This window comes from Vipera berus (assembly GCF_964194415.1).
Source record: "Vipera berus genome assembly, chromosome: 3".
Taxonomy (NCBI): Eukaryota; Metazoa; Chordata; class Lepidosauria; order Squamata; family Viperidae; genus Vipera; species Vipera berus.
In genome coordinates, this window is record NC_138204.1 from 80421284 (window position 1) to 80437556 (window position 16273).

A 16273-nucleotide genomic window follows, 5' to 3' on the forward strand; every position below is an offset into this window, starting at 1 on the left:
AAGTGCCGATCGGCTGGAATATTGCAGCATCTCAGGGTCTTGTGATTTACATTCAGATGCTTGGCAACTGATTCATATTTATGATGGTCACAGTGTCTCAGGGTCATGTGAAGTGACTAAAACCTGCTGCAAATGCCCGGCGGACGGGGGGAATAAAAACCAAACACCCACCCCACCCACCCCCGCTGCCAATCCTCAACAGAAATGCTCACAACAATGAAAAGCTTGGACAGGAGGAAGAGCGCTGCCGGGTGCGCAGGTAGGTGTCTTGCTCGGCTGTGGCTTGGGGGGCACTTTTTCAGTGCCATTGTAACTTTGAACAGTCACTAAGTGAACTGTTGTAAGTCAAGGACTACCTGTACTTCATCACTTTTTTCCTTTTTTTTTAGTCATCAAGTTTTTGACACCTTGCTAGGCGACTGGTGGTAGTCAGATGTTACCATGTTCTAAAAGTGGTACAATGGGTGAAAAGGTTGAAAAGCCCTGATCTAACCTATTAATTAATTGCATCTACATGTAAGCTCACAAAAGACACTCTCACAATACTTTTGTATTCATTACTGTTAATTCCTAGATGTTGTGATCATATGTTAATAGCATCAAAATACAGGCAACTTTTGAAATTGAGTTCCAAGTTATCAAACTAAAAACTTAGCCAACCGTTTAAAAAAAAAACATTGAGAGCCTGGAAATGTTTAGCATTGGAAAAGGGATCTATGAGATCTTAAATTAGTAAAAGAAAGAGAGAAAAGAAGATCATGATATACAGATATTCTGGAAGGATGTTGTTGTTGTTGTTGTTATCCTTCATTTGGTAATTTTCAGATAACTAGAGAAAACCAGGATTAAGAGTTGTTATACTGGGCCCTTCCTCTTCTTCTTCAATGCCACATGTCACTGAGAGAGGCTGAAAGGAGGGGAGAGATGGCTAAAGAAGTCAGTCAGATAACTAAGGGATCCAAAAGAAAGGAAAGAAAGGTGCATGTAGGAAATGACTATGCTTAGCCTGAGGGAGGGATCATGAGTCTCTTCGTGCCCACAAGAGATCTAACTCCAGCCCACCTTGAATTCCTCCTACTCTTATCTCCCACTAATTTCCCTTGTCTGCTAGTAATTCAGATTCTTGTAAAAGCTCAAACTTACAATAAATCTTTATATCCATTCGAACTGTCTGGATCTCCTGATTTTCCTGGCACTTGACATGAACCTGAACTACTAGCGGCCAAGGGAAATTAGTGGGAGATAAGAGTAGGAGGAATTCAAGGTGGAGTGGTGTTAAATTTTTTGCAGGTGCAAAGGAACTCATGAATGATGATGCATTTGACCCCTCCATCAGGTCCAGCCTAGTTATTCCGTACAGGGCAATGGGTAAAAATCATGAAAGTTTTGAAATTATGGGTCTGTGATAGGATTTAAATGAAATCAAACCTGAGATCCAGAAACTTTGAATATTTCCCCCCCAAATTATCCTTTAATGTATGATAAATGAAAAATTAAATATTATTTAATATGTTTAATATATTTTTTTCACATTTTGTTGAAATCTTGGCAACCATTCTGAAGAACACCCAGAAGCAAATACTGACAAGTAATATAAAGATCTGGGAAAGATAAATAAGTATTCATAAGACTAAAAATTAAAATATATTAATTTATAATATATTTTTTAAAATTATTTTTTCATTCTGGCAACACTACTTGCCAAGGTTACATAGCCCTGTGATGCAGGTCACAGTGGCCAGAGAATTTATTTGAAAGTGAAAATATCAGCAATGATCAGCAAATACTCTAGCTTTCTAAATAAATACCTGATTAAAATGGAAATGACTATGAGCCAGAAATTTCCCGAAGGCCGGGTTCAGGCTGACCTATGGATCAATAAGAACGTTCTGTTCTTCTTAAAACAAGTCATCTTAGGAAAACAAAAACCAGGCTGATAGTTACTAAGCAGAATTCTTTGCTTTTTATTCTATTTTATAATATGTCCAGATTAGATTCTATACAAGAGATCTATTTATAAGTGACTAAGTTTTTAAGTGTTTAGAACGGGTACAAGATTTTTTTTCCTCTCTCTTTTTTATGAATGAGTTGTTTTAAGGCACTAATGACCAGAGATTACAGTAAGGTCAGAATAAAGTCAAGCCCCATTGTTTTCTGTCACATTTTATGATATCCCTTTCTAAAACAAAAAAAATAATCTTCTTCCTTTTCCTGGAGACCATTAAGAAAAGGAAAGATGGCAGAATATAGAATAATAGAGTTGAAAAGGACCGTGGAAGCCTTCTAGTCCAACTCTTGTACCATTATGGTCAAATGGCTGCCCAACCTCTTTTGAAAAACCTGCAATAATGAAATATGCAGAACTTCCAGAGACAAGTTATTTCACTGATTAATCGTTCTCACTGTATACATCTACATGTCAGTTGCAAGAGGTTCTTGAAGTTAAGCCAAGAGTTATGTAGCCCCCATAAATCAGAAATAAGCTATATTATTATCTGTTTCTATATTTTGAAAGGGCACTAACTCTAGCATGCGGTGATGCTCTCACCATAGCAATTCTGGAGGCAGATACAAAAAAGCCCCATATGAGCTGAGATTGTGCCCCATGCCCAAGGGGCCACTGAATACTTAGAACATGACCTGTTATACTGTACCTCTGTGAAGATGTATGGACTCATTACTTTTCACTTGATGCAATATCCAGGAAATTCTGATATTTCGTGTGTGTAGTTTTTACTATTGAATCAGCATGATATGTTTTCTTTGAATGTAGTTAAATTCTGCTATCTGTAAAATTAGGCAGAAATTGGCCACCTGTCTTAAAACTCACCACTAACAACAATATGGTGTTATGTCTGTTCTGGTCTGTTGTTTTATTTCAATGTTTTAATTTTGGTCTGTGAGTGAAATAAAAGATTGAAGAATTATGTAAGAACAGAATTAGTCCTAGTCCTGCTTTAACCATCTCAACCCAATTGGACTACCATTTGACCACCAAGTAATCTGAGGATGATGGCTGATGGGGAAAATCATTTTAGTGGTAGCATTCCAGTGAAATTCATAAGCCCTAATAAGCAGGCGGTGGCTCAGTGGGTTAGGACGCTGAGTTTGTCGATCAGAAGGTCGGCAGTTTGGCGGGTCGAATCCCGAGTGCCGCGTAACAGAGTGAGCGCCTGTTACTTGTCCCAGCTTCTGCCAACCTAGCAGTTCGAAAGCACGTAAAAATGCAAGTAGAAAAATAGGGACCACTCCAGTGGGAAGGTAACAGCGTTCCGTGCGCCTTTGAAGTCTAGTCATGCCAGCCACATGACCACGGAGACGTCCTCGGACAAGCGCTGGCTCTTCGGCTTTGAAACGGAGATGAGCACCGGCCCCTAGAGTTGGAAACGACTAGCACGCATTTGCGGGGGAACCTTTACCTTTACCTTTAATAAGCAGGCATATACATAGAATGAAGGCTACTGCTAAGCTTGTAAGCCGCCCTGAGTCTTCGGAGAAGGGCGGGATATAAATGGGATTAAAATAAAAATAAAAACCTTTGGCCAGGTCTCATAAAGTCTTTGATATTTATAACAAAGCCGCTAGTCACCTGTTGTAATATATAGTTTTAGACATGAGGTGAAACTAGCTATATCTCTCCCAGTATTAACAATTATAACAAAACAAAAAACTAAAAAATTGATACTATAACTTTATTACATATCTTATTGCACCAAAAATGTTGGAAGTTGCTGCTTTTAGTTTCTTTCTTTTATCCTCTTCCCTCATTTTATCGCCTTTATCGTTTTCCCCTCCTCTTTTTTTTCCATTCTCTTTATTTCTCTTTATTTCTATTTGTATTTTATGCTAAGAAAAAATTTAATAAAAATATATCATTTCTACTGCAATTTCTTGCTTTCTGTTATTTTATTTTTATTATTCTTTATGAGAACAAGGTTATTAGGCAGCCCTTATAAATGTTAAAGATGTTAAAGAATATTAATGATTTATTTTATTCTAACTTCAATTCCATTCTCAGCTTATATTATATCACATTAGTTCCTGTTCTTTGGCCTTATAGTAAGTTTTAATTGCACTTTGCTTTTTGGTTCATCAACCTGAAACTTGATGAGTGAGGGTTAATTTATAAATGTAATAATGTCATTAATTCATATTTTAGCTGTACTGAATGCAGCGGAGCAAATTGATTATGAAAATAATGATTACTAAATTAAACTGGGTCCAGCATGTTGCACATAGCCACAAATACAGATTATTTTCGGTGGGCCAACTCTTCATTGCAATTTCACTGTTAGATACTAATTAACTGAGTATGACCTTATTGAAATTTTCACTGACCTGGCAAGTCAATCAAGGATCTACTTTTGTTCATTGTCAAATATTGCCAAATATTCCATGAAACTGTGAATGTCATAAACAAATGACAAATAGAATATTTCTATTTCTTTCAGGTATAATTTATTAGTGAGTCACTTTTTCCCCCCTCTTAGCTTTGTGACAGAAATCAAATGTCACTGTAAGAAATGCCATTATAGAATGCATTTTTGCTAATCACGCTTGAAGAAGTCTCTACTGCTTGACAATTTGCTTTGTTGCATTGCTATTAATTTATTTTTTCTTTATTGGGTGGTTGCTGTGATTTAATCTAGAAGCAAATAGAATTGTTCCTGATCCATATTTATATTAGGCAGAATCTTCTCAAATTTCCTAAAACTGCAAGGTATTTGTTACAATTTAGACACAAATTTATTTTTAAACAACACACAATATTAGTAACTTGTTTTATTAAATTTGCTTGCATCTTGCCATAACTAGCTTAATTAAACCCATTGAAGGTTTAAGATACAATATCTGATCCCTGGAAGATGTCCTTCAAACCATCTCTCCTTTGCAAGGGTGGAGAAAGAGCTAAGAATGTAACAACAAACTGGCTGGACCAGGTCAAGGTCAATCGTAGTCCAGCATGTTGCTTCTCAGTTGCCAGACACAGGCCACTGAGATCTTTGCAGTGGTAATGGATCCGACTATGGTCCACCTCTGCATGCTGGTGAGTTATATTACAGGTAGTCCTTGACGTACGACCACAATTGAGCCCAAAATTTATGTTGCTAAGTGAAACATTTATTGAGTTTTGCCTCATTTTATGACTTTTCTCGTCACGGTTAAGTGAATCCCTGCAGTTGTTATGTAACACAGTTGTTACGTGAAACAACTGGCTTTGCTTATCAGATTGCAAAAGGTGATCAGATGACTCCTGGACACCGCAACCATCATAAATGTGAGTCAGTTGTCAAGTATCTGAATTTTGATCACGTTACCCTGGGGATGCTGCCACGGCGTGTGAAAAACAGCCATTAAGTCACTTTTTTCAGTGACATTGTAACTTTCAATGTTCGCTAAATGAACTGCTGTTAAATCGAGGAGCTGAATCTGGCTGGGTCCATTTTTACATCAGTGATGGGGGTAAGCTGGGCATGCTTGCTCCTGGTGTTCTGTAGGACTTACACACTCAGATAACAATGTTGGTGACAGCAGGAATTGTAACAGATCATTTGGAAGTCTGGTCTGCATGCTGTGGCTATTGCAAGGCCTCTCGTAGTAATAGGTTATAAGCTCCTGTGCTCCTTCCTCTTCTCCTGTTTTGGCCCTCCACCATTGTCAGGGTTAGGGTTAGAATAAGCTTCAACTGAGTTTGACTGGCTATGGCAGTTAGGATCCCTTGGCCTAATTTTCCTTTTATGGAAAAGATTTTTATTTTTGGGGGGTGGGTGGGTTTCCACTTCCCCATACATAGCTGGTGCGCAGTTTCTCTGCTCCTTGAGAAACAGATGGCACCAGCAATTTGGATAGCTTTTGCCAGTGCTTTTTTTGTAAAAAAAAAAAAAAAGGTGCCGGAACTTACACGTCATACAGCCCGCTTTGCCTACCCTACAAGGTTCCATCCAAAAAAAGGTGCCGGAACTCCGTTCTGAGCGTTCTATGAGAAAAAAAGCCCAGGCTTTTGCACAAATCCCTTTTGTGCATCAATTGTGTATATTTCTGGATTAGAAGTCCCTACTCAATGTCACTTTTTCTACTGCTGAGTTCACATCTTTACTGAGTTATATCACCCCAGTATCTTTTTCCCACTTAGTTACAGTCAGTTTAGACCAGGGGTGTCACACTCAATTTCATTGAGGGCCACATCAGCATTGCGGTTGCCCTCAGGGGGCCGGGTGGGTATGGCCAGGGTGGGTGTGGCCTACTGGGTGGGCATGGCTAGAGTGCGTATGGCCTACTGGGTGGGCGTGGCCAGTTCTACATCATTCGCATCAAGGATGCCTATGGGGGCCTGGACAGGAGTGGGACAGATCTGAGGGTCTCTGGCAGAAGGAGGGTCTCTGGGCCAGGGTCAAGGCAGTGGGGGCCGTTCCCTCACTGTTTCCAGGATGGCTTCGTGGGCCACATGAAACCACTTTGTGGGCCGGATCCGGCCCCCGGGCCTTGTGTTTGACATGTCTGGTTTAGACTCCTTCAGAGTATCTATGAAGTTTCAGATTTTGCTCCAAAGTGCATCATTTAATGCTTGGCTTAATTCGAAACACCATTTGATCAATCACCCGCTTTGCAACACTTGTTGCAAAGCACTGTAAACTCATAAGCACTGTAAAAACTGCTGTCAACTTTTTTACTCTGAACTTCTAAATGGGTATTGGGTCTGCTCTTATCTGTGAATTGGAAGTGGGGAAAAAAGGCTCTTAAATCTGAAATACACATTGTAACATTTATTTCACTTTAAAATTTGTGACATTTTCAGAGGGGTTCAAGACTGATTTGCTTAGTTGAAGCATGCCTCATCTACATTCAGACTGTGCAGTGGAAAAATATTACAATCATCTTTTAAATCATCTGGCGTATCTCCATTCTAGTAAATATAGATTGGCTCTTCAAGCATAGACACGTCAACAATTCTTACATCAGGAACATGACATATTATCTGATTGTTGAATTCCAAAGGCCAGTAAGAACACTTTGACAAATTAGAGACAAAATGCTTATCTCTGATTCACTGTACAGTATCCACAATATAAGGACTTCCCCTAAAAAAGTACCCCCATATACACTTGTCTATATTTTGTAGTACTTCATTTTTCTATTAAGTTTTGTTTTCCTGAAATAATCTTTAAAAAACCCTCATCCATAAGCATTGTTTATGTTGGCATGTAAAATACTATGGTTTGGGGGAATGTAGGGCTTCATAGATTTTTATGGCATTATCACACAATGTTTCATATCTTATCCATTTGAAAGCTAAGGCCCTGCTTTTTGTTTAAAATATATGAAAAGAGGTAATCCAAAATTATACAATAAATATAGAACCCGCCATGTTACTCTATAATATACTATACATTCAAGTTAAGAGAAAAAAAGTTTAAATGCCAGTTACACTTGAAATACAAGTGACCAGTTCATCATAAACTAATTGACTGCTAAAAGTGCTACTTTTGCTTGCAAGAAAACATATAAATGCTGAAGCATTTCATCTTTTTTTAAAAAAAAAATCACACATTCCTTCAATTAAACAACCATACCATCTGTAATAATAATATACATAAATCTGAATAAAGATTTACTATTTATATTGAGAAAAGGGCAGATACTTTCTCTCTAAATGGGGCATACCGGAACGTTTTTTGGGAGGCAGAGAGGGAATCTTAAAAAGCCACACATACAGCATAACAGCTATCACCATCAATTCCATTCATTAATATCCTGTTTTGTGAAACTCAAAAAAATTATCGGTGAAACAGCTTAAACAAAAAGAGCAAGAATATTCAAAAAGCTATGATGAATTAATGATGTGCCCTGTGCATAAATCTGATGGTAGCCCATTTATGTTGTTCCCACTGTCTTCTGCCACTGGGCTGGCTTCCTTCATCTGCAGCATTAATGGCTCACTTTTAATCTGGTTGGTCTTTTGGTCTTCAGGTAATTTATCCAGAAAAGTACTCAAACTGGGAGAAAACAAAAAATAAGAAAATTAATGCACTAGTCTTAACATTTGCAGAAGAGGAAGGAATGATAAAATTAGGATCATAACATCATGTCTTATCTATTTTTCTCAGATGTCAGGACCCAAGTACATAAGGACATCATTTTGACATCAGGGTTTGCTGCACCTGCTACTGGTTCGCAATATGGTTTGTGTACAAATACAGTGATAAGATAAATAAAAGCTTGCTCCCTTTATGAAAACATTAATCCATCCCAAACCAAATAGTTTGCCAACAATATTCAACAACATAAACATAGGATCCAGTTTCTTCTATATCTTTACTGCTACAAAAATTAAAAAAACTCTCTGTGCAAGAAGACATCCATAGCTGATGTTGTACACGTGTACACTTACAAAATGGCATATGCCAAAGAATTCCAAAACCAGCCTCAGAACCAATAATTTTATTGAAGTCCTAAGAAGAGATGGTTGCATGTATTTGGCTCCAATCTGCAGAGTTGAATAGCACTTGAATTCTTAAAACTAATTACCGTATATACTTGAGTATAAGCCGAATTTTTCAGCCCACTTTTTGGGCTGAAAAATCCACTTCGGCTTATACTCCAGTGAACAAAAAAAAAAAAGAACTTACCGAGGACTTGCGCGCGGCCGAGGCTTCGGTGCTTCCGGGATCGCGCGCACCTCTCCCAAGCCGCCGCCATCCGGAGACCTGCCGAAGTTTGGGGAGGTTTGGGGAGGTGCGCGCGCACCTCCCCAAACCTCCCCAAACGTCGGCAGGTCTCCGGACCTCCGCGCCCTGCCTGCCTGCTTTTTTCCGCTGCCTGGCTGCCCTACGATGTAACCCGCTTCATGATAGAGTGCGATGCCTGCAAGGACTGGTTTCATGGCAGGTAACACAAAGCGGTCATTCTTGCCTTTCCCTCCCCCCCTCGCCCGCCCGCTCGCTTTTTTTTTCCTCTCAAGCATCACTGGATTGGGCCAGGGAAATCAGAGAGAAGCTGGGCGTGCAGCGTCACGGCGACGGCTGGAAGCCTCGCCCAGCTAGAGACAGAGAGGAAGGAGGGAGGGAGGGAGGGAGGCCACGCGCAGGCAGAGAGGGTTTGGTCAGGGTGGCGGTGGCGGCGGACACGGGGAGCTGAGGCGCCGTCCGGTAGGTAGAGGCCGTTATGGGAAGGAGGCGGGAGAAGGGACGTGTGGGGGAAGTACGGGGGCCGTGTAAACGGAGTACGTGCGGCACCGCGCGGGTCTGATAGAACTGGGCCGGCAACGGGTGCTTGTGAAGCGGCTGAGGGCTGGCTAGGAAGGGGGCGGCGGCGGCGCTGGCGTTTTGCGGGTGGGACAAGGCTCTCGAGAGAGAACATGGTGGAGGCGGAACCGACCCCGCCGCTCCCTGCAGGGGAGAGAAGCCGGGCAAGCGCTGCTCCAGTCCTCGCTCTTCTTCCCTCTCCCGATTTTGCCTTCCTCTCCAAGATAAGTTCGAGCGGTAGGGGAAAGTTAGAGCCCCTTTCTGAGGCCGCCCCTTACTTGGGATTGTTGGGCGAGAAGGCGACGTGGGCATGGAGGAGGAAGTAAGTCGCGCTTTACTCGTCACTGCGGGGCGGGGAGAAAAAAAGTTCTTGCCGGCCGGACTTGGATGGCGGCAGCGGCATCAGCTGGGAGCCGCAGCCCCGCCTAGTCCGGCTGAGCTGAACCAGCTCAACACAAAGCGATCGGGCTTTTCCTCCCCCCCCTTTCCCTCCCCCCTCCCGCTCTAGGGCAGAGATCCCCTTCCTATCGCTCGGGGCCTTTCGTCTCTTTGGCTCGCCAGGGCTGGAGCGGCGAGAGCGAGCGGCAGAGGAGAGATGGTGGGCTTTCCTTTCCTTTCCTTTCCTTTCCTTTCCTTCCCTTCCCTTCCCTTTCCGTTATAGAGCTACCTTCGTGATTACAATGTGGAGTGGCCGACTGTGGCTGAAAGCACATTAGGTAGCACTTGAGACATGCAGGCAAATCCTGCTAAAGGGCTTTTCCCACCCACTGGATCCGCGCTCCGCAAGCCTCTGCCGCCGGCGGAGGCTGGATCCGCGCTCCGCAAGCCTCTGCCGGCGGCAGGGCGCGGATCCAGCCGGCGGCAGAGGCTTGTGGAGCACGGATCCAGCCTCCGCCGGCGGCAGAGGCTTGCGGAGCGCGGATCCAGCCTCCGCCGGCATGTAGGCAAATCCTGCTAAAGGGCTTTTCCCCCCCCACTGGATCCGCGCTCCGCAAGCCTCTGCCGCCGGCGGAGGCTGGATCCGCGCTCTGCAAGCCTCTGCCGGCGGCAGAGGCTTGCGGGGTGCGGATCCAGCCAGCGGCAGAGGCTTGTGGAGCACGGATCCAGCCTCCGCCGGCGGCAGAGGCTTGCGGAGCGCGGATCCAGCCTCCGCCGGCATGCAGGCAAATCCTGCTAAAGGGCTTTTCCCCCCCACTGGATCCGCGCTCCGCAAGCCTCTGCCGCCGGCGGAGGCTGGATCCGCGCTCCGCAAGCCTCTGCCGGCGGCAGGGCGCGGATCCAGCCGGCGGCAGAGGCTTGTGGAGCACGGATCCAGCCTCCGCTGGCGGCAGAGGCTTGCGGAGCGCGGATCCAGCCTCCGCCAGCATGCAGGCAAATCCTGCTAAAGGGCTTTTCCCCCCCACTGGATCTGCGCTCCGCAAGCCTCTGCCGCCGGCGGAGGCTGGATCCGCGCTCCGCAAGCCTCTGCCGGCGGCAGGGCGCGGATCCAGCCGGCGGCAGAGGCTTGTGGAGCACGGATCCAGCCTCCGCCGGCGGCAGAGGCTTGCGGAGCTCGGATCCAGCCGCCGGCGACAGAGGCTCGATCCGCCGTTCTGCAAGCCTCCGCCGCCGGTTAATACCCTGTATTCAGCTCTGGGAAGTGGGGGGAAGGGGGAGAGAGGGGGAGTTTGGGAGGAGGGGGAGGGGGAGCTCCACGGTGCAAAAATAAAGCCCTGCCGCTCTTCGCGTTGCTTGCCCGACTGGCTGTCACGGGACCGCACGGATCGCCTCGCTCCCACCGGCAGCTGATTCCTTCGAGTTTGGTCTCGAGCGATTTTGCATTTTCTCCAGTGCTGAAAGCCACTCGGCGGATCCCAGCCTCGGCTTATACTTGAGTCAAGAACTTTTTCCAGTTTTTGGGGGTAAAATTAGGGGTCTCGGCTTATACTCGAGTCGGCTTATACTCAAGTATATACGGTATTCCAATAAGTCATACTGAAAAAGAACTATTTTGCCATCTTTTTGAACAGCTAACTATAATTTCTCCCAATTCAAACACGTTGATTTTAGCTGTTTAATGTTTTGTGTTGTTGGAAAAGAAAATTAGAAAAAAAAAACCTACATACCTGTTCTCAAGAATATGCTGAGTTGGTTGATAAATATCTGAAAATTTGGGTACATTGGACAAGTGATTTAATTTCTTTTGGTGCGACCTGACATTTGTTAATGGATTATCTGATTCAGAACCTGAAAGACAAACACCGTTTCTCAGAAAAGGCTCAGTCCTTCCCTAAAAGGCCAGCACCACTTTTTTTTCAGTACCAAGGGAAAATTCTGTATTTTATTTAATTCTCCATGATATTTTAAAACTGTTTTTTACAATTATTAATTCTTTAGTCAGTTGCTACTAGCTTTACTATTTGTGCCATATTTGTATTTTGTTCCAGCCTACGACCGGCCCTATTTGAATGTCAGGGACAACCCCTTTTTATAATCAACAGGCTGGAAAAAACCCAACCAAATTTATTTACAGAGTTCAAACAAAAGTTAAACAAAAAGTTCAAACAAGACTTAAACGAAAAGGTTAAACAAGAGTTAAACAAGAATAACAGACCAGGACTCTAGCAGAAGATCTTCAAACGGTTGCCTTCAGCAACCAGCACCTCCCACACATTCCCCTTTTATCAGCAGTCCCAAGGCGTGGCTTCTCATTGCCTTCTCCTGAGTTGCCTCATTGCTTTCCTCTGTTCTGTTCTGCTAAATTGCCTCCTGCTCCTAGCGTCCCTGAACAGAGCCGGCTGTGGATCGTCTTCTTCCAATCCCTCATGCTCACATGGCTGAGTCTGAGGAGGAAGAAGATGGGAGGGGCCAGGCTGAGAGTTCTGCAGTGCATCAGAACCTTCCTCTGATACCAAAGGCTCTCCAAACCCCTCCTCCTCCTCCTCTTCAGAATCATCCGACTCAGCTGCCAGAACCACAGGCAGACGCTGAATCACAATTTGTTGTGATTCGTATTATTATTGCTGATATTATAAACATTATTTCCCTGTGTTGCTTTTTATATCACCTGATTGTATAGAAAGTGTAATGGATTTGTATAGTCTCCAGAGAGGTGATTGTTGGGAAGTTTACAACAGAAATCAATAAATCACAGCTAAGTCTATTCCTTTTCTTTCAATCTGATTCTAGAGACAGATTTCCAAGCTGACAAATGTTCTGTTGTTGTTTTAAATTATTTTTTAAATTAAAAATCTTTGAAAATTCATTGGGTCAGATTGAGAAAATAATGGGGATTGCATTTACTTTATGCTTTAAACAGTGGCCAAGAGTTCCATTTTGTTTGAAGGGGTTCCCCCTCTTTATTTGTTTATAAAGCTAAAGCTTGTGGTATAGTGATATGGTCATTCCACTCTACGTAGGTCAACCTCTTTTGTTTTCTTATTAGCAACATATCCTCATCTTATGAAACTTATAAAATAAATTCACCTTGGCCACTGATTTTCTTCTACAGTACCACCAACCACCCTGGAAAAGGGGAGAACTTACACAGATATGTGTCCTGGCTGGTATTCAGCTAGCTTGGAGTACTCTGGAATCAAAATACCCAATCTACCAGAATGCATGCTAGAATTCATTTAAGCACATACTTTAGAAGCACAATAGAGGACGATAATAAGTAAAATAAACCAAAGAACAAAATACATGTATTGAAAAGGTAACGAACAACTAGGAAGGCCATCTGCCATTAGCACTATGCAATGTGTTCACAATACGGGAAAAGTACAATGGAAGAGAAGAAGCTGTAGCTCAGAACTGCAGATAGTAGCTGCAGCTGTAAGCAGTAAATCCCAGAGACTTTCAGCTGAGAACAGAAGGGAGACCGAATTCATCAAGGACGCAAGTAACATAATTTTATCTAATCATCTTATCTTTCTAGATGGGAGTCACAGACAAAAAAATATACCCCAAACCTCAGGACATAATCTTCATTTCCCATAACTGAATTTTGCAGAAAGTCATAGGACCGTGGTGGCGAACCTGTGGCATGCAGAGCACTCGCAAAGTTGGAATTGATTGAACTTTTTAGTCCCACCTAGTCTGCCATTACTACCACAGCCATGCCTACCCAATCGGCCACGCCTACCCAATGGGCCACACCCACCAATGGGCCACGCCCACCAGGCACCCGACAATATATAAGTAGGTTTTGGGTTGCAGTTTGGGCACTGAGTCTCTAAAAGGTTCACCATCACTGTTTTAGGAAATGAGGATAACATAAACTTGGTATATGTTATGCATATTCACAAAAATACAGCAAGCCAAATTTGAGAACTGGTGGCTTTACTAAAACACCACAAACTTCAAAAACAAGCGACCAGAGAGATATACCTTTCAAGCCTCATTCATTAGCAACTTTCAGCAAAAGCCTTCAAATATTGGAGGCCACCACAGCTGCTAATTAGTTTCCTTAATCCTAAATTAGCCACCTATAAGCCTTATTACATACACCCAGAAATAGTACACATCCACTAATTCAGCAGTCCTCGAACCAGGACCATATGGTGTCCCTAAGATATTTCAACAGGTGAAAAACGGCCACAGATGAAAAATATGCAACAGGGGACTATGGCATGTGCAAGGGGGCTACAGAAAAGCTAAGTGATCATACTGCAAATACTGCCTTTCTTATAGTTTCAAGCCAAGTGACAATCTATAAACAAGATGGATGGCACAGAAATCTAATAAATTTTATTTACCAGTAATGGGACCTAGGAAGCCACAAATGAAAAGCAAGCTTAGGTGGTGGCCATGGGCAAAAAAAGGTTGCAAAACATTGCTGTAGTTAACAATCTATATATTGCCCAACAATATCTAGATTTGGATTGTTTGGAAGTTATGGGAGCCAATACAACTACATAACACCCTGCTATAATACATTCATTACCTTTTTCTGATTGACTCTGGGTATGCAATCATAGTCTTTAAAGCTGCTGTAGTTATTAGACAGCAACTGAATGTACATACAAACCTTCAGAATTTTTGGAGTTGGTATGCGTACTTAAGGAGATACCTGAAAGAGCAGTCAGGCATGCCTTTGGGGATATAGCAGGAATCTGCTCTATAAAACAGAGGTCCCCAACCTGTTGGGCACCAGGGACCGGTTACGTGGAGTTACGTTTTTCCATGGACCCTAAGGGGGTATAGTTTTGTGTGCTGCCTGTATTCCACAGATGGGGCTTCACTTGTTTGTGCAGCCCGGTTGCTGGCATGCCACGGCCCACTACTGGTCCACGGCCCAGGGGTTGGGGACCCCTGCTATAAAACATAAAAATTTATACTAGTGATATGTCTAAAGACAATACTCTACTTATAAGTGGCCTCTAGACCAGAAGTCCCCAACCGCCAACCCACTACCAGGCTGTGACCTATTTGTAACAGGCCCACCCGAGCAGCAGGCCAGCGCAGCACACACAGCTCAACTCATACAAACTGCGTGCTCATGCAGGTGCACACCGGCCCACCACTTGTGCGAGTTGTTCACATGCCTGTGCACCAGTTCACCACTTGCAAGGGCCGTTTTCCCTTTGCCTGCCGGGCTGCCAAGCCACAAAGGTTAGGGGCCACTGCTCTAGACGAAATAGGCAGCATGCAAATCTAATAAATGATAAAAAAACAACTACGAGATGTGCTAAATTTAGATAGATAAGATGTCTGGCTTGGAAACACTGTATCTGAAATATATGAGATCACTTCTTGCGTGGAAGACTTATTTTCAGAAATCCCTTGAACTTCCCCTAGAAATGACATATAGTTGTGTGGAATATTAAATTCCACATTAACCAATTTTTGGACAATTGTCTTAAACAGAAAAAAATAAAATCCGTTTACAATTACTTATTCGGCCTCAAATGTAGATGTACAGAATGTAAGAATTATCACATAAAGGACCAAGACTAAACAAGTTGTAAAGCTCTGAGGAGTGTCAGTTAATTTAATTTTTGGGTGGCTAGAAGATCAACACGTTCCACTAAATCATATGAAACAGATTGGTTTCTGCTGTTAAGTAGAAGCAGTCTGGTTCCCACTGGCCACTAATCACCAAATTTTGACCACTGACTAGCTGAGATCAGAATGTCTGTTTCTCAATGTTGTTGGCATAGCTTTTGTTTAGACTAATAGTAGAGGAATGAGAAAGTTTCTTCCCCCACAAGTCATCCTGTTGAATATAGAAAATCAGAATTGGAAAGGATCTTAAAGGTCTTCTAGTCCAACCCCGTGCTCAAGCAGGAGACCCCATACCATTCTGGACAAATTTGGCCACACCAGAAAGATAAGCTGGCATGCATCTTTGGGTGGCTTCAACCTTCTATTTGGGCATCACCAGTGATTTATACCAACAAAGTAGTATTTGAGATATCAAGGAGAAACTAAACTTGATAAAACATATATAAAAGTCTTACTTCCAAGGAAAGCATTCTGTGCTTTCATCCGGTCAGCCTTATTTTGATCAGCAGTCATATTTAAGAACTGTTGCTTCAGCCAAACTCCACGGTCTTCCTCAAATGCCTTCCTCTGCATCAAGAGAAAATATAAAATTACAAGGAATGTTATGTATTTAATGTCAGCTTCAAAAATGACGCAAAAATTATTTTGGCAAATTCTTTTGTATTTGGTAGTGTATCATTTATTTTATACTGTGCTTCATTTTCTACTCTGGTAGGTAATAAAACCTATCAATACTTATACTGAGAGGTGGAGCGAAATTTGGACTAAGAATATTAAGTTAACACGGTCAATAGCATATAAAGAAAATATATATAAAATGGTATATCATTGGCATTTACCGCCAGCCAGGCTCGCCAAAATGTTTCTGGGAACATCCCCAACTTGTTGGAAATGTGGGGTCAAAGAAGGCACATATTTCCACCAATGGTGGACCTGTCGAGAGGCTATGAAATTCTGGAAGAAAATTCAGAAATGGCTAATTGAGATGTTGGGATACCATATACAATTGTGTCCTGAGGTATTTTTATTGGGGATAAGACCACAAA

General features: G+C 42.7%; 1 protein-coding gene across 3 annotated transcripts in view; it reads right to left on the minus strand.

The window, feature by feature from the left end:
* Window positions 1-7536: 7536 nt before the first annotated feature.
* Window positions 7537-16273, minus strand: part of SSX2IP (SSX family member 2 interacting protein) — a 31840-nt gene continuing 23103 nt past the window's right edge. For 2 of the 3 annotated variants that reach the window (XM_081322401.1, XM_081322400.1), the window contains exons 12-14: window positions 15683-15794; window positions 11348-11468; window positions 7537-7994 (exon numbers count right to left, since the gene is read on the minus strand). In XM_081322401.1, coding sequence (XP_081178527.1) covers window positions 7823-7994; window positions 11348-11468; window positions 15683-15794 — 405 coding nt within the window. In that variant the 3' untranslated portion in view covers window positions 7537-7822. The remainder of the gene's footprint in view (window positions 7995-11347; window positions 11469-15682; window positions 15795-16273) is intronic. The other variant, XM_081322402.1, reaches the window with a different exon arrangement.